A 22,099-nucleotide genomic window follows, 5' to 3' on the forward strand; every position below is an offset into this window, starting at 1 on the left:
TCAGCTGGTCAGGCGCAAATTGACGCACTCACACGTACGTCTGCGCCGCAGGTGGCGTCTATAACCTCTCAAACGTCGGCATTTGCATCCTACGCTATTAATGCTGTCCTGGACTCTGCGAGCCGTACGGCGGTTGCAGCCGACAATTCGGTGGCAATACGCAGGGCCTTGTGGCTGCGGGAATGGAAGGCAGATTCGGCTTCCAAAAAGTGCTTAACTGGATTGCCATTTTCTGGCGACCGTTTGTTTGGTGAGAGATTGGATGAAATCATCAAACAATCCAAGGGAAAGGAAACATCCTTACCCCAGGCCAAACCAAAAACACCCCAACAGAGGAGGGGACAGTCGAGGTTTCGGTCCTTTCGGGGTGCGGGCAGGTCCCAATTCTCCTCGTCCAAAAGGCCTCAGAAGGATCAGAGGAACTCCGATGCATGGCGGTCTAAATCACGCCCTAAAAAGACCGCCGGAGGTGCCGCTACTAAGGCGGCTTCCTCATGACTTACGGCCTCCTCACACCGCATCCTCGGTCGGTGGCAGGCTCTCCCGCTTTTGCGACACCTGGCTGCCACAAGTAAAAGACCGTTGGGTGAGAGACATTTTGTCTCACGGTTACAGGATAGAGTTCAGCTTTCGTCCTCCGACTCGATTCTTCAGAACATCTCCGCCTCCCGAGCGAGCCGAGGCTCTTCTGCAGGCGGTGGGCATTCTGAAGGCAGAAGGAGTGGTGGTCCCGGTTCCTCTTCAGCAACAGGGCCACGGTTTCTACTCCAACCTGTTTGTGGTTCCAAAGAAGGACGGGTCCTTCCGTCCTGTTTTGGACCTAAAACTGCTCAACAAACACGTAAGGACCAGGCGGTTCCGGATGGAATCCCTCCGCTCCGTCATCGCCTCAATGTCCCAAGGAGATTTCCTAGCATCGATCGATATCAAGGATGCTTATCTCCACGTACCAATTGCTCCAGAGCATCAGCGCTTCTTGCGCTTCGCCATAGGAGACTAACACCTTCAGTTCGCGGCACTGCCGTTCGGCCTGGCGACAGCCCCAAGGGTTTTCACCAAGGTCATGGCTACAGTAGTTGCGGTCCTCCACTCTCAGGGTCACTCAGTGATACCTTGCTTAGACGATCTGCTGGTCAAGGCACCCTCTCAAGAGGCATGCCAACACAGCCTCAACGTTATTCTGGAGATTCTCCAGAGTTTCGGGTGGATCATCAATTTTCCAAAGTCAAATCTGACACCGGTCCAATCGCTGACATATCTTGGCATGGAGTTTCATACTCTTCCAGCGATAGTGAAGCTTCCGCTGGACAAACAGCGTTCACTACAGACAGGGGTGCAATCTCTCCTTCAAGGTCGGTCACACCCCTTGAGGCGCCTCATGCACTTCCTGGGGAAGATGGTGGCAGCAATGGAAGCAGTCCCTTTCGCGCAGTTTCACCTGCGTCCACTTCAATAGGACATCCTACGCAAGTGGGACAGGATGCCGACGTCCCTAGACAGGAACGTTTCCCTCTCTCAGGCAACCAAAGCTTCCCTTCGGTGGTGGCTTCTTCCCACTTCATTATCGAAGGGGAAATCCTTCCTACCCCCATCCTGGGCGGTGGTCACGACGGACGCGAGTCTGTCAGGGTGGGGAGCAGTTTTTTCTCCACCACAGGGCTCAGGGTACGTGGACTCAGCAAGAGTCCTCACTTCAGATCAATGTTCTGGAGATCAGGGCAGTGTATCTTGCCCTAAAAGCGTTCCAGCAGTGGCTGGAAGGCAAGCAGATCCGAATTCAGTCGGACAACTCCACAGCGGTGGCTTACATCAACCACCAAGGTGGGACACGCAGTCGGCAAGCCTTCCAGGAAGTCCGGCGGATTCTGCTGTGGGTGGAAGCCACAGCATCCACTATATCCGCAGTTCACATCCCGGGCGTAGAAAGCTGGGAAGCAGACTTTCTCAGTCGCCAGGGCATGGACGCAGGGGAATGGTCCCTTCACCCGGACGTGTTTCAGGAGATCTGTTGCCGCTGGGGGATGCCGGACGTCGACTTAATGGCGTCACGGCACAACAACAAGGTCCCAACATTCATGGCTCGATCTCAAGATCACAGAGCTCTGGCGGCAGACGCCTTAGTTCAGGATTGGTCGCAGTTTTGGCTTCCTTATGTGTTTCCTCCTCTGGCACTGTTGCCCAGAGTGTTACGCAAGATCAGGGCCGACTGCCGCCGCGTCATCCTCGTCGCTCCAGACTGGCCGAGGAGGTCGTGGTACCCGGATCTGTGGCATCTCACGGTCGGCCAACCGTGGGCACTGCCAGACCGACCAGATTTGCTGTCTCAAGGGCCGTTTTTCCATCTGAATTCTGCGGCTCTCAACCTGACTGTGTGGCCATTGAGTCCTGGATCCTAGCGTCTTCAGGATTATCTCAAGAGGTCATTGCCACTATGAGACAGGCTAGGAAACCTACGTCCGCCAAGATCTACTTTTCTCGAACGGCGCCCCTGCGCCGCTCGGATGCACTCTTTGTCCTTGTCGCTGGCCAGCGTAAAGGGACACAAGCTTCCAAGTCAACCCTGGCTCGGTGGATCAAGGAACCAATTCTCGAAGCTTACCGTTCCTCGGGGCTTCCGGTTCCCTCAGGACTGAAGGCCCATTCTACCAGGGCCGTGGGAGCGTCCTGGGCCTTGCGACACCAGGCTACGGCTCAGCAGGTGTGTCAGGCAGCTACCTGGTCGAGCCTGCACACTTTCACGAAACACTATCAGGTGCATACCTATGCTTCGGCAGATGCCAGCCTAGGTAGGCGAGTCCTTCAGGCGGCAGTTGCCCACCTGTAGGACGGAGCCGTTACGGCTCTATTATGAGGTATTATTTACCCACCCAGGGACTGCTTTTGGACGTCCCAATTGTCTGGGTCTCCCAATAAGGAGCGACAAAGAAGGGAATTTTGTTTACTTACCGTAAATTCCTTTTCTTCTAGCTCCAATTGGGAGACCCAGCACCCGCCCCTGTTTTTGTATAACACATGTTGTTCATGTTAAATGGTTTCAGTTCTCCGATATTCCTTCGGATTGAATTTACTTTAAACCAGTTTATAATTTTTTCCTCCTTCGGGCTTTTGCACCAAAACTGATGAGCCCGTAGCAGTACGGGGGGTGTATAGGCTGAAGGGGAGGGGCTTTACACTTTTAGTGTAATACTTTGTGTGGCCTCCGGAGGCATAAGCTATACACCCAATTGTCTGGGTCTCCCAATTGGAGCTAGAAGAAAAGGAATTTACGGTAAGTAAACAAAATTCCCTTCTATTTCTCTTAAAGGAAACCAATCACCAGGATTTTCGTATATAAGCTAAAGCCAGTTCTATACGGGCACTATCAGGCTTATTATCTACATACGTGTAGTGGTCAGCTCGGATGTGTAGGCTTTCAAATCCAAGAAAGTAAAGTTTAAAAAATCAGCAACTTCTTGATTGGCATTTGCAAATGAGAAGATAATATATGCGTGGGTATTCCGATGGATTCCCGCCCCCCCTGCCTGTTGTTCCTCCCTCTCTGTTCACTATGGTATTATACAAACAAATCACTTTGCTTAAGGACCTGTGGTGGTCATTTCCATGTGACCAGAAGTGGCGGGGCCCCAGCCAACAAAGCTGGATACCCGGTCACATGGGTATGTTCTAATGCAGGTCCTTAAGCAAAGTGAACGAAAATCCTGGTGGTTGGTTCCATTTAATTTCTTGCCCCCTTATGGAATAAGTGATATTCAATTCACGTTGCACTAGTCTTATGTCCAGATAGGTCCTCCAGTGGCATTTGGTCTTCACTTCTTCATCCTGGTCATATCTGGCAACCATTAGGTCCAACATAACTTTGTGGGGCCTAGTAGATGCCAGAGCCGCCTGAAATTCTTGATGCAGAAGTGAAGGCCACTTGCTATGGAGGATTCTGTTAGACCCCAGACCAGGGCGAATAAATTTGCTTCTCTCTAGTAATGAGCATTTTCATTGCTGTACCCTTGTCTAGATCCTCAATTGATTGTGTGTGTGTGTGTGTGTACATGGTCTTATGTGCCATGCGGTGTATGAGCATAGTTATATGGGTACATTGATGTCATTTTAGAAAGGTTGGTCTGATGCTTGCAGCTTTTTTAAACTTACACATAAATAAAAGTATAAAGATAACACTGCTGCTTCTCCACTCCACATTAGCATATGATGTTTTTAATCTACAGCAGACCTGCTTAGGTCTTCCTAAATGAAGCCTCTTCAAATAAACCTGGGGTCTTTTTCCTAAAATGGCTTTGCTGGTGGTCTTGCCATTGTTTTTGTGTCTACTGAGATCACCTGAAGAATGAACAAGCTGCTTTTTTTTTTTTTTTTTTTTTAACCGCTTCACGGTTTCCAAACACTGAAGCACGTAAAAGAAGTAACAACAGTGAAGATGTGCACAGCAGTGTCGTTATATTGCTGTGCATTATGTTCATTGTTTGTGGCGTATTTTCAGGTGGATTCCAGTGAAAGTGACGTGCAAATACCATTTTTTGTTTTTCTCATAAAAACTGCGTGTGTGATTCCAGCCTAATAAACACTTGGTCTAAAAATGCTAGTGTGGAGGATGACAGTGGCAAGCTGTATTAAGAGATTATTCCCCAAAAATACAACATAGTATGAGGGACAATGTACTGATCACTGGAGCGCTGACCACTGGGCAATCCTGAGAATAAAGCGGAGGTGCACAGGCTTGGCCTCTGTCCCATTCATTGTTAATGGTACTGCTGGAGAAAGCCAAGCACTAAGTTTCAGGTTTATATTGTGCTTGTTTGTGACTGATCTACCTGGGGTTTACAAGGAAATGTTTGTTGTTCTAGTCCTCCTTTGTTGGGGCCATTGCAATTGGAGATTTGGTAAAAAGCACCCTGGGACCAAAAGGCATGGTAAGTGTTTACCTCTTAAAAATGATCATTAGTTTGTATAGTGTTCTTCTGTGGTAAATGGTATAGAAGCTAATATTTACAGAGAAGACGAGTCACTCGGCATGTCTACTTTACATTATGTAAAAGCAGCTGTCCAATATTTCACAATATAAACTGCATACATCACTAAATTATTAGTTAAAGGGGCAGTTCACCCATATTTTTTATTGTCTAGATCGATATTCTATTGAGAAACAATATTTCTCTCAAATACCTTATGTTAGCAATTGTGCCTCTGAGATGCACTATTGTAGACCGTTGTTCCCCGCTTCGTGACCTCGGGGATCCGGTTACATCACATCAAGTTCCGGATCACGTGACATCACCACGGCCGGCCGCAGTCTTCCTGAGTCACTGGGCTGTGGGCGGTGTTTCACCGCTCGTCACAGCCCAGCATTGCTCCTGCTTACGGCGCTCTGCTGTGAGGGAGGAGGGAGCTGATGGGCTGTGACAAACGGTGAAACACCGCCCCCAGCCAATCACTCACGGACACTGCGGCCGGCCACGGTGTCAGGAACTTGACGTGACGTCACCGGATCCCCAAGGTCATGGAGCGGGGAAAAGCAGTCTGCAATAGCGCCTCTCACAGGCACTATTGCCAATATAAGGTATTTGAGAGAAACATTGTTTCTCAACATATCACTCTAGACAATAAAAAATATGGGTGAACCACCCCTTTAATGATGCTACTGTAATTACCTTGACAATCCAGATTAGACTGCATAATTGTTTCTGAAAAGATGCAGCCTGATTGACATTGCTCTTTATTGATTCCCTCCTCCCCAGGATATGACACTGCACAGTCAGGCTTGGTGGGTTGTGATTGGACTATACAGCTATTTCATTCTATAGCTGGATTTATAAAGTGCTCCTTTTAATATCAAGAGTACAGCCTGTGTAATATGGATTTTCAAAGTAATGATCAATCGATGTATGATGTATACAGTTTATATTGTGACGTGGTAACTGCTCCGTCAGTATACCATCCGCCTGTACTCTGGCGATATCTGTTGCAGTTCAAAAATTCCTGCAAATCTTTAGTTTGCTTGTAAAGCCAGTGATTTCAGATAAGTATTGTAATTGCCTCTTATGACATTTTCTTCATAAACTTCTTCACGTTAGTTTTCTGATACAAAGATTTAAAGGGTTGTCCACTATTTTAACATTGATGATCTAAATACTCCATTCCGGAGCTGCTCAGTCTTCTGATAGCAGCAACGGTCGGGGACTGCACATCCGCCTTTTATTCAAATCAATAGGACACAGATCTGCAGTATACCCGGCCGCGGCCACTATAGGAAGATGGGGCAACTCCGGAACTGAGCATTTCAAGCCACCTGGACCGAGGACATCTGGTTGGTGGAGGTGCTGGATGTCGGACCCCTGCCGATCAGACATTGTTGACCTATCCTAAGGACAGCTCATCAGTGTAAAAGTAGTGGACAATCTCTTTAAAGTGAACCTGTCAACAGATTTGGTGACTATAAGCATTCCAGAATGCTGTATATAAGAGCCCAGACCGCGCAGTATAACATAAAAAACACTTTTAGAATACGCACCCTGGGGGTGGTCCGGTTCAACGGGTGTTTCTGCTCTCTAATCCGATGCTTCCTCCCTGCTGCGACCTCTATCCTCCTTCTATCCAGCCCAGTGTGGCTGACATGTCTACGTCATCCACACAGGCTGACATTATGCTCTGGCGCACTTTGATCTGCTGTGCTGATGGCAGATCAAAGTACTGTAATGCGCAGGCGTGAGGAAAGTTTAGACCGTCCGCACATGCACACTACAATAGTTTGATCTCCCCTGAGCAGGGTAGATCAAAGTGCAACTATGTAGGACCTCAATGTCGGCTAGTGTGCATGACATAGATGCGTCATGCACACAGGCCTCAGAAGGAGGAGGATCGTGACTGCTGGAGAGAGGAGGTGCCGGACTGCAGAACAGCAACAACCATTGGACTAGACAGCCCCTTAGATGAGTATTATAAGTGGTTTTTACATTCTACACAGTGGCGTGGGTTCTTCTACACCGCGTTACAGAATACTATATATAAGGGCTCACTTGTGGTGGCCACAGGTTAGTCACCAAATCTGGTGATGGGTTCCCTTTAAAGTCTTACATGGGTGATGTGGATTACATATACTGATCAAGTCTGCTTGCTTCCATAAACAGGACAAGATCCTCCTAAGTAGTGGTAGAGACAGCAGTGTTACTGTCACCAACGATGGAGCAACCATCCTAAAGTCTATTGGAATCGACAATCCCGCTGCCCAAGTGTTAGTAGGTAAGTGGTAGCCTGGGATCTTACCTCAGCAGCTAGAGCCCTCACAATTGCTTCTGTGGGAAGAATATGAAGGTGAGAAACAGACCTTACATGCAGATTATCAAATTGCTGGTGCTAAGTTGTTTTTCTGCTACTTTTCTTTCTAGATATGTCTAAGGTCCAAGATGATGAAGTAGGTGACGGGACCACATCAGTAACTGTGCTGGCTGCGGAGTTACTTAGAGTAAGATCTGTTTTTGTTCTTTATTTTTTTTTTTTTTTTTTTTTTTTTGTGTGTTCAGAAAAAAAATATAACCATATTCACACTAAATGCATATGTAAATGTACACAATTGCTTACATACCCAATTTACAAGTCATATCCACAATATCCCCTTGAAACACCAGGAGGATATCTGTATTGTATTTGATAAAAGTAAGTTTGTAAAGAAAAAAAATGTCTCCAGAAGATGTCTGGTATTCATTGATCCTGCACCCCGTACACGGTATAATGTAATTTCCAAGTGCCCATATCAAAATTTAGGGCTATGTTCACACAAGGCATTTTTGCTGCATATTTTTCTGCAGTAAAACTGTAGCAAAATCTAATTTCTTTGCAGGAAATAACTTGCATTTTTTTCTGGCGGTTTTGCATCTCCTTATTGCTTTGTATGCGTGAAAAACTACTGAATGAAAGAAGCAGCCTGTGAATTCTAAAATGCAAAAAAAGACAGTTTGCCCTCTGATAATGCTAAAGTATGGAAACCATGAATGTGTGAACATGGACCTGCATTACTGCTAAGGAAAATCTGAGAAAAATGAGATATTTAGCATATAGAAATGGCCATTTGTATATCTGCCCAGTTGCCCCTTCACGGCAACTGGGCAGATATACAAACCGTGCACCCCTCCCCCACTTGCCACAGGTAATCTTATCCTATATAGCAGGTTCCTACGTGCCCATACACAGGAGGTTTTTAACCCAGAGAGAGGCTTCAGCATAGTGTCAGGTACCCAGTTACGAGATATGCCGTGAACTGGGCAGATGTACAAATGGCCATTTCTATATGCTAAATATCTCATTTCTTTGTCGCTCCATTGGGAGACCCAGACAATTGGGTGTATAGCTTCTGCCTCCGGAGGCCACACAAAGTACTACACTTTAAAAGTGTAACCCCTCCCCTCTGCCTATACACCCTCCCGTGCATCACGGGCTCCTCAGTTTTATGCTTTGTGTGGAAGGAGGCACACATCCACTCATGCATTCTCAGATTAGTTATATCGGTTGGAAGAAAAGAGGACCCCCCACGGGGCCCCCGGCATGTTCCCTTCTCACGCCACTATGTCGGCGGTGCTGTTAGGGTTGAGGTACCCATTGCGGGTACAAAGGCCGGAGCCTCATGCCGTTTTTCCTTCACCATCCCTTAGTGGCTCTGGGAGAAGTGGGATCCTGACCGGTCATCCATTCACTGGGACCGGGCTCCCTCCGCAGCCCCTGTGGGAATCTGCTGGACAGGAGTCTATTTATCCTCAGGGACCGGGCCCTGCATCTATAAGGTACTCTGTGTCCCCATGGGGACTGTGCATGGAGCACCTGCTTCCCGGACGCTGCAGCAGCTGCTGATTTGTGAAGACCGGGGGACTTCCGCGCCGACCGCGCCTGCTTGTCGGCCGCGGTTTTAAATTTAGTCCCCGGCTTCATCGTGGCCTAGTAGCAAAAATCCCGCCCCCGGACCTGCCTGTCAGGGGTAAGGGCGGGACGGCCGGCCTGATGTCGGCTGTGAGGGCAGGAGCATCCTGGATGTGTCCTCCCCCCTCACTGATCACTGTGGGGACCCCAGATTCCCGCACTTTTCTAGCACCGCCCACGGCTCCACTCCTCCCCTGAGAGCTCCCGACAGCCATGTTTTTTGGCATTCTGCCGGTGGAGGATTATCTGAGAAGAGCTCTGCAGCTCTGGGAGACCTAAGGCAGGGAATCTGGAGGACACACACCCCGCTTTTTAGCGGTCGGTAAGCCACACCGGTCACCCGGTGCTGGTCCCCCCCCCAGGGTGCCGGAATAGATACGTGTTTATATGCATATTTCTGTTCGGTCGGGCTGTATACCCCTTCCCATATACCCTCAGTGATCACTCTCCTAGGACACAACAGCATGTCGTCCACAAGGAGCAAAAGTGCTAAGGCACAGGTTTTTTTGCGACCTGTACCTCTTGTAGGGCTATGTTACCTGCGGGTTCCACCTACCCTCACTGTGAGCAATGCTCGACCCCTGTTTCGCTTGCTCAGCCGAAGCCTAGGTCACTAGTGGACCCCTCGGCTCATGTAGACCCACCTTCTCCCCCTGTCCAGGCCGCAGGGACAGAGTTTGCTACGTTTGCTGAGAAACTCTCGGAGTCACTTTCACAATCCATGGCTCAGTCTATGGACAAATGGTCTGCCAGGCTGCTGGAAGCTTTGCAGTCCAGACCGGTCCTTACACAGGCCCCGGGCCCCATTAGCTCGTCGCCTCCAGGCCCCTCTCGCTCCGCGCCGCAGCGCGCTCCCAGGTTGGGCCCTAGGTCCCACGCGGAGGAATCCTGCCCGGAACACAGTCCCAGACAGACTAAGCGGGCCCGCTGGGAATCTTCCCCGACCTCTTCACGCTGTTCGGGTTCCCAGCTCGAGGACTCTCTGGAGGACGAGGCGGATGTCGCAGCTCAGGGCTCTGAACCTGACGTTGCACTCAATCTTGATACACCTGAAGGGGACGTCTTAGTAAATGATCTTATCTCGTCCATCAACCAGGTGTTAGATCTGTCTCCCCCGCCTCCACCTGTAGAGGAGTCGGCTTCTCAGCAGGAGAAACACCAGTTTCGGTTCCCCAAACGTACACGCAGTGCGTTTTTCGATCACTCTAACTTCAGAGATGCTGTCCAGAAGCCTAGAGCGGTTCCGGACAAGTGCTTTACTAAGCGCCTTACTGACACACGTTACCCCTTCCCCTCTGACGTAGTTAAGGGTTGGGCTCAATGTCCCAAGGTGGATCCTCCAGTCTCTAGATTAGGTCCTAGACTCTGCTAGCCGTACAGCGGTGGCATCCGCTTATTCTGTGGCAGTCCCCAGGGCCATGTGGCTGCGCGAATGGAAGGCAGACTCTGCCTCCAAGAGGTTCTTAACCGGTTTGCCGTTTTCTGGCGACCGATTGTTTGGCGAACGATTGGATGAGATTATTAAGGAATCCAAGGGAAAGGACTCTTCCTTACCCCAGTCCAAACCTAAGAGACCTCAGCAACGGAAAGTCCAATCGAGGTTTCGGTCCTTTCGTCCCTCCGCCAAGCCCCAATCCTCTTCATCCAGCAGGCCGGAGAAAGGCCAGAGGAACTCCTATGCGTGGCGGTCTAAGTCACGCCCCCAAAAGGGCGCCGGAGGCGCTGCCTCCAAGGCGGCCTCCTCATGACTCTCGGCATCCCCGAACCGCATCCTCTGTCGGTGGCAGGCTCTCCCGCTTTTGCGACGCCTGGTGGCCACACGATCAAGACCGATGGGTGAGAGACATTCTGTCTCACGGTTACAGGATAGAGTTCAGCTCTCGTCCTCAGACTCTGTTCTTCAGAACCTCTCCGCCCCCCGCTCGGGCCGACGCACTTTTTCAGGCAGTGGACACTCTGAAGACAGAGGGAGTTGTGATCCCTGTTCCCCCTCAGGAACAAGGTCGCGGTTTTTACTCCAACTTGTTCGTGGTGCCAAAGAAGGACGGATCTTTCCGCCCCGTCCTGGACCTCAAACTGCTCAACAGACATGTGAGCACCAGAAGGTTTCGGATGGAATCTCTCCGCTCGGTCATCGCCTCGATGTCACAAGGAGACTTCCTAGCATCGATCGACATCAAGGATGCTTATCTCCATGTGCCGATCGCACCCGAACATCAACGCTTCTTGCGTTTCGCCATCGGGGACGAACACCTTCAGTTCGTGGCATTGCCATTCGGCCTGGCGACAGCCCCACGGCTGTTCACCAAAGTTATGGCATCCGTTGTGGCGGTCCTTCACTCTCAGGGCCACTCGGTGATTCCCTACTTAGACGATCTCCTAGTCAGGGCACCTTCTCGGGTGGCGTGTCAAGACAGCCTTACAGTCGCTCTGGCGACTCTCCAGTGGTTCGGGTGGATAATCAACTTCCCCAAATCCCAGTTGACACCAACCCAATCACTGACTTACCTCGGGATGGAGTTTCATACTCAGTCAGCGGTAGTCAAGCTACCGCGGGACAAACAGCTTTCTCTACAAGCAGGGGTGCAATCTCTCCTTCGGAGTCACTCATACCCCTTGAGGCGCCTCATGCACTTCCGGGGGAAGATGGTGGCAGCGATGGAGGCAGTGCCGTTCGCGCAATTCCATCTGCGGCCACTCCAATGGGACATTCTCCGCAAATGGGACAGGAGGTCGACTTCCCTAGACAGGAACGTCTCTCTGTCCCTTGCAACCAAGACGTCTCTTCAGTGGTGGCTCTTTCCCAATTCTCTATCGCAAGGAAAATCCTTCCTACCCCCAACCTGGGCTGTGGTCACCACGGACGCGAGCCTGTCAGGGTGGGGAGCGGTTTACCTCCACCACAGGGCTCAGGGAACCTGGACTCCGGTAGAGTCCTCCCTTCAGATCAATGTTCTGGAGATAAGGGCAGTGTATCTAGCCCTATTGGCCTTTCATCGGTGGCTGGAGGGCAGGCAGATCCGGATCCAGTCGGACAACGCCACTGCCGTCGCATACATCAACCATCAGGGCGGCACGCGAAGTCGTCAGGCCTTCCAGGAAGTTCGGCGGATTCTGCAGTGGGTGGAAGCCACAGCCTCTACGATCTCCGCAGTTTACATCCCGGGCGTGGAAAATTGGGAAGCAGATTTTCTCAGTCGTCAGGGCATGGACGCGGGGGAATGGTCTCTTCACCCAGACGTGTTTCGAGAGATCTGTCGCCGCTGGGGAATGCCGGACGTCGATCTTATGGCGCCACGACACAACAACAAGGTCCCGGCCTTCATGGCACGGTCTCAGGATCACAGAGCTCTGGCGGCGGACGCATTAGTTCAGGATTGGTCGCATTTTCGACTGCCTTATGTATTTCCTCCTCTGGCGATGCTGCCCAGAGTGTTACGCAAGATCAGGTCCGACTGTCGTCGCGCCATTCTCGTCGCTCCAGATTGGCCGAGGCGATCGTGGTACCCGGATCTTTGGCATCTCACGGTGGGTCAACCATGGGCGCTTCCAGACCGCCCAGACTTGCTGTCACAAGGGCCGTTTTTCCATCTGAATTCCGTGGCCCTCAACCTGACTGTGTGGCCATTGAGTCCTGGCTCCTAGCGTCTTCAGGATTATCTCAGGATGTCATTGCCACTATGACACAGGCCAGGAAACCAACGTCAGCCAAGATCTATTACAGATCTTGGCGGATCTTCTTATCCTGGTGCTCTGATAAGGTGGTTCTGCGTCCTGTCCCGGAATTTCTCCCTAAGGTGGTATCCCCTTTTCATCTCAATCAGGATATCTCCTTACCTTCATTTTGCCCTAATCCAATTCACCAATGTGAAAAGGATTTGCACTATTTGGATCTGGTGAGAGCACTCCGTTTCTACGTGTCTCGCACGGCGCCCCTGCGTCGTTCAGATGCGCTCTTTGTCCTTGTCGCTGGCCAGCGTAAGGGTTCCCAGGCTTCCAAGTCAACCTTGGCTCGGTGGATCAAGGAACCGATTCTCGAGGTCTACCGTTCTTCTGGGCTTCCGCTTCCTTCAGGGCTGAAAGCCCATTCTACCAGAGCCGTGGGTGCGTCCTGGGCATTGCGGCACCGGGCTACGGCTCAGCAGGTGTGTCAGGCAGCTACGTGGTCTAGTCTGCACACTTTCACGAAACACTATCAGGTGCATACCTATGCTTCGGCAGATGCCAGTCTAGGTAGGCGAGTCCTGCAGGCGGCGGTTGCCCACCTGTAAGGGGGCCGTTTCGGCTCTTTTTATCGAGGTATTCTTTTACCCACCCAGGGACTGCTTTTGGACGTCCCAATTGTCTGGGTCTCCCAATGGAGCGACAAAGCAGAAGGGAATTTTGTTTACTTACCGTAAATTCCTTTTCTTCTAGCTCCTATTGGGAGACCCAGCACCCGCCCCTGTGCCCTTCGGGCTGGTTGTTCTTTTGTGTACACATGTTGTTCATGTTGAATTGTTCTTTTGGTTCATGTTTCAGTTCTCCGAACATCCTTCGGATTGAATTTACCTTAGACCAATTTATAAGTTTTTCCTCATTCCTGCTTTGGCACCAAAACTGAGGGGCCCGTGATGCACGGGAGGGTGTATAGCAGAGGGGAGGGGTTACACTTTTAAAGTGTAGTACTTTGTGTGGCCTCCGGAGGCAGAAGCTATACACCCAATTGTCTGGGTCTCCCAATAGGAGCTAGAAGAAAAGGAATTTACGGTAAGTAAACAAAATTCCCTTTTCTTCGGCGCTCTATTGGGAGACCCAGACGATTGGGTGTATAGCACTGCCTCCGGAGGCCACACAAAGCAATTACACTAAAAAGTGTAAGGCCCCTCCCCTTCTGGCTATACACCCCCAGTGGGATCACTGGCTCACCAGTTTTCTGCTTTGTGCGAAGGAGGTCAGACATCCACGCATAGCTCCACTGTTTAGTCAGCAGTAGCTGCTGACTATATCGGATAGAAGAAAAGAGGGCCCATATGGGGCCCCCAGCATGCTCCCTTCTTACCCCACTTGTGGTTTGTAAGGTTGAGGTACCCATTGCGGGTACGGAGGCTGGAGCCCACATGCTGTTTTCCTTCCCCATCCCCCTGAAGGGCTCTGAGGAAGTGGGATCTTACCGGCCACCAAGCCCTGAGGCCGGGCTCCATCCACAGACCCATAGAACCTGCTGGATGTGGAGCGGGAGTGCCGTTCAGGGACAAGGCCCTGCAACTTTCAGGTACTCTGTGTCCCCGTATGGCAGACCACGCGCACCCCAGGCTTGCTGGGTGTGCTAGTGCGCCGGGGACTGTAGCGCTGTGCGCTGGGCTTATAGTCCCCGCAGATTACTGGGGGACTTTATGTGTGTGGATCGCCGCGCCGACCGCCCCTGGAGCGGCGGCGCAGCTGCGACTTGTAGTGCGCCGGGGACGCGCCGACCGCGCTTTTACGGCGGCGGCGCTTCTAACTTTAGTCCCCGGCTTTCTGCGGCCTAGCTCCGCTTCGTTAACGCCCCCCACCCTGTCAATCAGGGTAGGGGAGAGACGTTGTTCAATCGGCAGCGTCGAGGGCTGGAGCACGATTTACATGCTCCAGCCCTCTCACTGAGCACAGTAGGACACAGGCTTCGCGCTTTTTCTCTGTGCACGCCCTAGGCCCGCCCCCAGGCTTGCAGCTCCCCAGGACGCCGGCAGCCATTATACACATGCAGTCTGGCTGGAGAACGGACGCAGGCTCTGGGGGACCCAGGCTAGGGGTTTCTGGCGACCACACACCCGCGCTAAGCGGGCGGTAAGCAGCACATACGTGCGGCCCCACTAGTGCCACAGTGTTTTTCGCTGTACATAGACACTGCTGTGTCTAGATATATTTATATACTGCACTGTAAGGTCGCTTCTTGGCTGTACACCCTATATTGCTTTGAGGAGACAACAGCATGTCATCCGCAAAACGCAAGGGTGCCAAGGCACGGGCTGTATACACTGCTTGTACAGCATGTGGGGCTAATCTACCAGCAGGCTCCAACGACTCTCATTGTGTGCAATGTTCAGTCCCAGTGGCACTTCGTCAGCCAGAGCCTATTGTGGTGGTAGCCCAGGCAGAGACGCCTGTGAACCCTGCCCCGGTGACGGGGACAGAATTTGCAGTCTTTGCTGATAAAATGTCTGTGACTATGACAAAAATCCTGGAAACCTTGCAGTCCAGGCCAGTTGCTCAGACCATAGACACTGCTGTGTCTATGTTCCCCGGTCCTCCTCAGTTGGAACTAATCCGTACTTCAAGGGGGTCCCAGGCATCACAGGCTGAGGGCTCTGACTCCGATGACAGTCCCAGTCCGCCTAAGCGAGCTCGCTGGGAGAGACCCTCCACGTCATCACGCGGATCAGGGTCTCAGCGAGAAGGGTCCCTATATGAGGGTTCAGAGGTGGGTGATCAGGAGTCTTGTCCTGACGCCGCACTCAATTTGGATACGCCAGATGGTGACGCCATGGTAAATGACCTTATAGCGGCCATCAATAGGCTGTTGGATATTTCTCCCCCAGCCCCTTCTGCAGAGGAGGCAGCTGCACAGCAGGAGAAATTCCATTTCCTGTATCCCAAGCGTAAATTGAGTACTTTTCTGGACCACTCTGACTTCAGAGAATCCATCCAGAAACACAATACTTATCCGGACAAGCGTTTTTCTAAACGCCTTAAGGATACACATTATCCTTTTCCCCCTGACGTGGTCAAACGCTGGACCCAGTGTCCAAAAGTGGACCCTCCAATATCCAGGCTTGCAGCTAGATCCATAGTTGCAGTGGAGGATGGGGCTTCACTTAAAGATGCCAATGACAGACAGATGGACCTTTGGTTGAAATCTGTCTATGAAGCTATCGGCGCGTCGTTTGCTCCAGCATTCGCGGCCGTGTGGGCGCTCCAAGCTATTTCAGCTGGTCTGGCACAGGTGGACTCTCTCATACGTCCAGCAGTGCCGCAAGTGGCGTCCCTAACTACGCAAATGTCTGCGTTTGCGACCTACGCTATCAATGCGGTACTGGACTCTACGAGCCGTACCTCAATGGCATCTGCCAACTCTGTAGTTTTGCGCAGAGCCTTGTGGTTAAAGGAATGGAAAGCAGATTCTGCTTCTGAAAAATGTTTAACCAGCTTGCCATTATCTGGAGACAGACTGTTTGGTGAGCAATTGGCGGAAATCATCAAACAGTCCAAAGGTAAGGACTCCTCCTTACCCCAGCCCAGATCAAGCAAACCTCCACAGAGGAAGTGGCAGTCAAGGTTTCGGTCCTTTCGAGGCTCGGGCAAGCCCCAATTCTCCTCGTCCAAAGGGACTCAGAAAGAGCAAAGGAGCTCTGATTCCTGGCGGGCTCACTCACGCCCCAAGAAAGCAACCGGAGGTACCGCTTCCAAGGCGGCTGCCTCATGACTTTCGGCCGCCTCCCTCCGCATCCTTGGTCGGTGGCAGGCTCTCCCGCTTTTGCGACATTTGGCTGCCACAGGTCAAAGACCGGTGGGTAACAGACATTTTGTCTCACGGGTACAGGATAGAGTTCAGTACTCGGCCTCCGCCTCGGTTCTTCAGAACTTCCCCACATCCCGACCGAGCAGATGCCCTTCTGCAGGCGGTGAATTCTCTAAGAGCAGAAGGAGTGGTGGTCCCTGTTCCTCTTCAGGAACGAGGTCAAGGTTTTTACTCCAATCTCTTTGTGGTGCCAAAAAAGGACGGCTCATTCCGTCCTGTTCTGGACCTAAAACTGCTCAACAAGCATGTGAACGCCAGGCGGTTCCGGATGGAATCCCTCCGCTCAGTCATTGCTTCAATGTCTCAAGGAGATTTCCTAGCATCAATAGACATCAAGGATGCTTATCTCCACGTGCCGATTGCTACAGAGCACCAACGCTTTCTACGCTTCGTGATAGGAGACGACCATCTTCAGTTCGTAGCTCTGCCATTTGGTCTAGCGACAGCCCCACGGGTGTTCACCAAGATCATGGCGGCAGTGGTAGCAGTCTTGCACTCTCAGGGACACTCTGTGATCCCTTACTTGGACGATCTACTGGTCAAGGCACCCTCTCAAGAGGCATGCCAACTCAGCTTGACTGTTGCACTGGAGACTCTCCAGACGTTCGGGTGGATCATCAACTTCTCAAAGTCAAATCTGTCACCGACCCAATCACTAACGTATCTTGGCATGGAGTTTCATACTCTCTCAGCGATAGTGAAGCTTCCGCTGGACAAGCAGAGGTCACTACAGACTGGGGTGCAGGCTCTCCTTCAAAGTCAGTCGCACTCCTTAAGACGCCTCATGCACTTCCTCGGGAAGATGGTGGCGGCAATGGAAGCGGTTCCGTTTGCGCAGTTTCATCTGCGCCCACTTCAATAGGACATTCTCCGCCAATGGGACGGGAAGTCAACATCCCTGGACAGGAAAGTCTCCCTTTCCCAGACGGCCAAAGACTCTCTGCAGTGGTGGCTTCTTCCCACCTCATTATCACAGGGAAGATCCTTCCTACCACCGTCTTGGGCGGTGGTCACGACAGACGCGAGTCTGTCAGGGTGGGGAGCAGTTTTTCTCCACCACAGGGCTCAGGGTACGTGGACTCAGCAGGAGTCCACCCTTCAGATCAATGTTCTGGAAATCAGAGCAGTGTATCTTGCCCTACTAGCCTTCCAGCAGTGGCTGGAAGGAAGGCAGATCCGAATTCAGTCGGACAACTCCACAGCGGTGGCATACATCAACCACCAAGGGGGGACACGCAGTCGGCAAGCCTTCCAGGAAGTCCGGCGGATTCTGATGTGGGTGGAAGCCACAGCCTCCACCATATCCGCAGTTCACATCCCCGGCGTAGAAAACTGGGAAGCAGACTTCCTCAGTCGCCAGGGCATGGACGCAGGGGAATGGTCCCTTCACCCAGACGTGTTTCAGGAAATCTGTCGCCGATGGGGAAGGCCGGACGTCGACCTCATGGCGTCCCGGCACAACAACAAGGTCCCAACCTTCATGGCACGGTCTCGCGATCAAAGAGCGCTGGCGGCAGACGCCCTAGTGCAAGATTGGTCGCAGTTCCGGCTCCCTTATGTGTTTCCACCTCTGGCACTCTTGCCCAGAGTGCTACGCAAGATCAGATCCGATTGCAGCCGCGTCATACTCGTCGCCCCAGACTGGCCGAGGAGGGCGTGGTATCCGGATCTGTGGCAGCTCACGGTCGGCCAACCGTGGGCACTACCAGACCGACCAGACTTACTGTCCCAAGGGCCGTTTTTCCATCGGAATTCTGCGGCCCTGAACCTGACTGTGTGGCCATTGAGTCCTGGATCCTAGCGTCTTCAGGATTGTCCCAAGGGGTCGTTGCCACCATGAGACAGGCTAGGAAGCCCACGTCCGCTAAGATCTACCACAGAACGTGGAGGATATTCTTATCCTGGTGCTCTGCTCAGGGAGTGTCTCCCTGGCCATTTGCATTGCCTACCTTTCTTTCTTTCCTGCAATCTGGGTTAGAAAAAGGTTTGTCGCTCGGCTCCCTTAAAGGTCAGGTCTCGGCGCTATCCGTCTTTTTTCAGAGGCGTTTGGCACGCCTTCCTAAGGTGCGCACGTTCCTACAGGGGGTTTGCCATATCGTACCCCCGTACAAGCGGCCGTTAGATCCATGGGATCTGAACAGGGTACTAGTTGCCCTCCAGAAGCCGCCCTTCGAGCCTCTGAGGGAGGTTTCACTTTCTAGACTATCACAGAAAGTGGCTTTTCTGGTAGCGATCACATCTCTTCGGAGAGTGTCTGAGCTGGCAGCACTATCATCCAAGGCTCCCTTCCTGGTCTTCCACCAGGACAAGGTAGTGCTGCGCCCCATTCAGGAGTTTCTCCCGAAGGTGGTATCCTCTTTTCATCTTAATCAGGATATCTCTTTGCCTTCGTTTTGTCCTCATGCAGTTCATCGGTATGAGAAGGATTTACATTTGTTAGATCTGGTGAGAGCACTCAGAATCTACATTTCCCGCACGGCGCCCTTGCGCCGTTCGGATGCACTCTTTGTCCTTGTCGCTGGTAAGCGCAAAGGGTCGCAGGCTTCTAAGGCCACCCTGGCTCGATGGATCAAAGAACCAATTCTTGAAGCCTACCGTTCTGCTGGGCTTCCGGTTCCATCAGGGCTGAAGGCCCATTCTACCAGAGCCGTGGGTGCATCCTGGGCATTGCAACACCAGGCTACGGCTCAACAGGTGTGCCAGGCAGCTACCTGGTCGAGTCTGCACACTTTCACCAAACATTATCAGGTGCATACCTATGCTTCGGCGGACGCCAGCCTAGGTAGAAGAGTCCTGCAGGCGGCAGTTGCCTCCCCGTAGGGGAGGGCTGTCTTGCAGCTCTAACATGAGGTATTTCTTTACCCACCCAGGGACAGCTTTTGGACGTCCCAATCGTCTGGGTCTCCCAATAGAGCGCCGAAGAAGAAGGGAATTTTGTTACTTACCGTAAATTCCTTTTCTTCTAGCTCTTATTGGGAGACCCAGCACCCGCCCTGTTGTCCTTCGGGATTTTTGGTTTGTTTGCGGGTACACATGTTGTTCATGTTGAACGGTTTTCAGTTCTCTGATGTTACTCGGAGTGAATTTGTTTAAACCAGTTATTGGCTTTCCTCCTTCTTGCTTTTGCACTAAAACTGGTGAGCCAGTGATCCCACTGGGGGTGTATAGCCAGAAGGGGAGGGGCCTTACACTTTTTAGTGTAATTGCTTTGTGTGGCCTCCGGAGGCAGTGCTATACACCCAATCGTCTGGGTCTCCCAATAAGAGCTAGAAGAAAAGGAATTTACGGTAAGTAACAAAATTCCCTTCTTCTCAGATTTTCCTTAGCAGTAATGCAGGTCCATGTTCACACATTCATGGCTTCCATACTTTAGCATTATCAGAGTGCAAACTGTCTTTTTCCTTCTGGAAGCAGGGAACAAGCTACATACACATGACAGGTTCCCATTATAGTTACTTTAATAGTGATTCATGTTAATACCTGTTTCAGGAAGCTGAACTTTTGATTGCTAAGAAGATTCATCCACAGACCATTATTTCTGGTTGGAGGCTAGCCACTCAGGTTGCCAGAGAAGCTCTTTTAAACGCAGCACTGGATCATGGGTGAGTTATCAAATGGCACTCATTCTCTTCACATGATGCTAAAGCTAGATGCTAAAACTTGGGTGCATATTAACCCATTCACCCCCAAGCCTGTCTTCACTTTCCTCTCCAGGCCAGATTCTGACCAGTGTCCTTTTATTGTAATAACTCTACAACACTTCAGCATAGCCCAGTGATTCTGAGACTGTTTTTCCGTGAGATATTGTACTTCATGTTAGTGGTAAACTTAGAACAATATTTTATTTTACCTTTAACTCAAATTTTTTTTTTTTTGTTGTTTTTTACAGCCATTTATCATGTGGTAAAATGAATAAAGCTTCATACATACAATTACAGCAATCTCACTATTTTTTTGTGTGTTTTTGCTGCTTTTGCACAATAAAACAATTTTATAGAGAAGAATGTTTGTCTTTTTTTTTTATTTTGCATCACTACATAAAGACCTGTAGCTTTTATATTTTCCTGTTAACGCAGTTAAGTGGGATTTTTTTTTTTTTTTTTTTTTAGTGCGGGACAAGATGACTTTTTCAGTAATGTTTTTATCTACATGCAACTTTTTGATAACGTTTTACTCCACTTTTCTTCGGCGCTCCATTGGGAGACCCAGACGATTGGGTGTATAGCACTGCCCTCCGGAGGCCACACAAAGCAATTACACTAAAAAGTGTAAGGCCCCTCCCCTTCTGGCTATACACCCCCAGTGGGATCACTGGCTCACCAGTTTTCTGCTTTGTGCGAAGGTCAGACATCCACGCATAGCTCCACTGTTTAGTCAGCAGTAGCTGCTGACTCTATCGGATGGAAGAAAAGAGAGCCCATATAGGGCCCCCAGCATGCTCCCTTCTCACCCCACTTGCGGTTTGTAAGGTTGAGGTACCCATTGCGGGTACGGAGGCTGGAGCCCACATGCTGCTTTTCCTTCCCCATCCCCCTGAGGGGCTCTGTGGAAGTGGGATCTTACCGGCCCCCGAACCCTGAGGCCGAGCTCCATCCACAGACCCAGAGACCCTGCTGGAGGAGCTGAGTACAGTCAGGGACAAGGCCCTGCAACGTTCAGGTACTCTGTGTCCCCGCACAGACAGGCCACGCACACTCCAGGCTTGCTGGGTGTGCTAGTGCGCCGGGGACACTAGCGCTGCGCGCTCGGGTTAGAGTCACTGCAGCTTAGCTGAGTGATTTTTGTCTTGGGAACTACCGCGCCGGCCGCTCCGGGAGCGGCGGCGCCGCTGGGACTTGTAGTGCGCCGGGGACTCAGGCTGCCCGCGCTTTTACGGCGGCAGCGCTCATAAATCTAGTCCCCGGCTTTTGCGGCCTAGTTACGGTTCGTTCCCGCCCCCACCCTGTCAATCAGGGAAAGGGAGAGACGCTGTGCAAAAGGCAGCGCCGAGGGCTGGAGCCTTATTTACATGCTCCAGCCCTCTCACTGGGCACAGTGGGGACGCAAGTTTCCCGCTCTTGGTCTCAACACGCCCAGGGCCCGCCCCTCTCCACAGGACGCCGGCAGCCATTCCTGCATGCAGTCTGGCTGGAGAACGGACACAGGCTCTGGGGGACTCAGACAAGGGACTCTGGCGACCACACACCCGCGTTTATGCGGGCGGTAAGCTGCACATAAGGGCTGGCCCCACTAGTGCCACAGTGTTATTTGGTGCATTTTTTCTCTGTACCATATATATTTATATTGCACTGTACAGTCGCTTCTTGGCTTATACCCTCATTGCTCTGAGGAGACAACAACATGTCATCCGCAAAACGCAAGGGTGCCAAGGCACAGGCGGTACGCACTGCTTGTGCCGCATGTGGGGCTAATCTACCGGCAGGTTCCAATGACCCCCATTGTGTGCAATGTTCAATCCCTGTGCCACTTCGTCAGCCAGAGTCTATGGTAGTAGTGGCCCAGGCAGAGACGCGTGTGAACCCTGCCCCGGTGACGGGGACAGAATTTGCAGTTTTTGCTGATAAGATGTCTGTGACTATGACAAAAATCCTGGAAACCTTGCAGTCCAGGCCAGTTTCTCAGACCATGGACACTGCTGTGTCTATGCTC

At 51.4% G+C, this 22,099-nt stretch overlaps 1 protein-coding gene across 1 annotated transcript in view; it reads left to right on the forward strand.

Moving 5' to 3' along the window:
* CCT2 (chaperonin containing TCP1 subunit 2) overlaps nucleotides 1–22,099 on the forward strand; it is a 116,703-nt gene that overhangs the window by 11,479 nt on the left and 83,125 nt on the right. The window contains exons 3-6 of the mRNA XM_075342469.1: nucleotides 4,854–4,919; nucleotides 7,134–7,245; nucleotides 7,392–7,468; nucleotides 19,940–20,052. Coding sequence (XP_075198584.1) covers nucleotides 4,854–4,919; nucleotides 7,134–7,245; nucleotides 7,392–7,468; nucleotides 19,940–20,052 — 368 coding nt within the window. The remainder of the gene's footprint in view (nucleotides 1–4,853; nucleotides 4,920–7,133; nucleotides 7,246–7,391; nucleotides 7,469–19,939; nucleotides 20,053–22,099) is intronic.

Source organism: Anomaloglossus baeobatrachus, chromosome 4 (genome assembly GCF_048569485.1).
Source record: "Anomaloglossus baeobatrachus isolate aAnoBae1 chromosome 4, aAnoBae1.hap1, whole genome shotgun sequence".
NCBI classification, from domain to species: Eukaryota; Metazoa; Chordata; class Amphibia; order Anura; family Aromobatidae; genus Anomaloglossus; species Anomaloglossus baeobatrachus.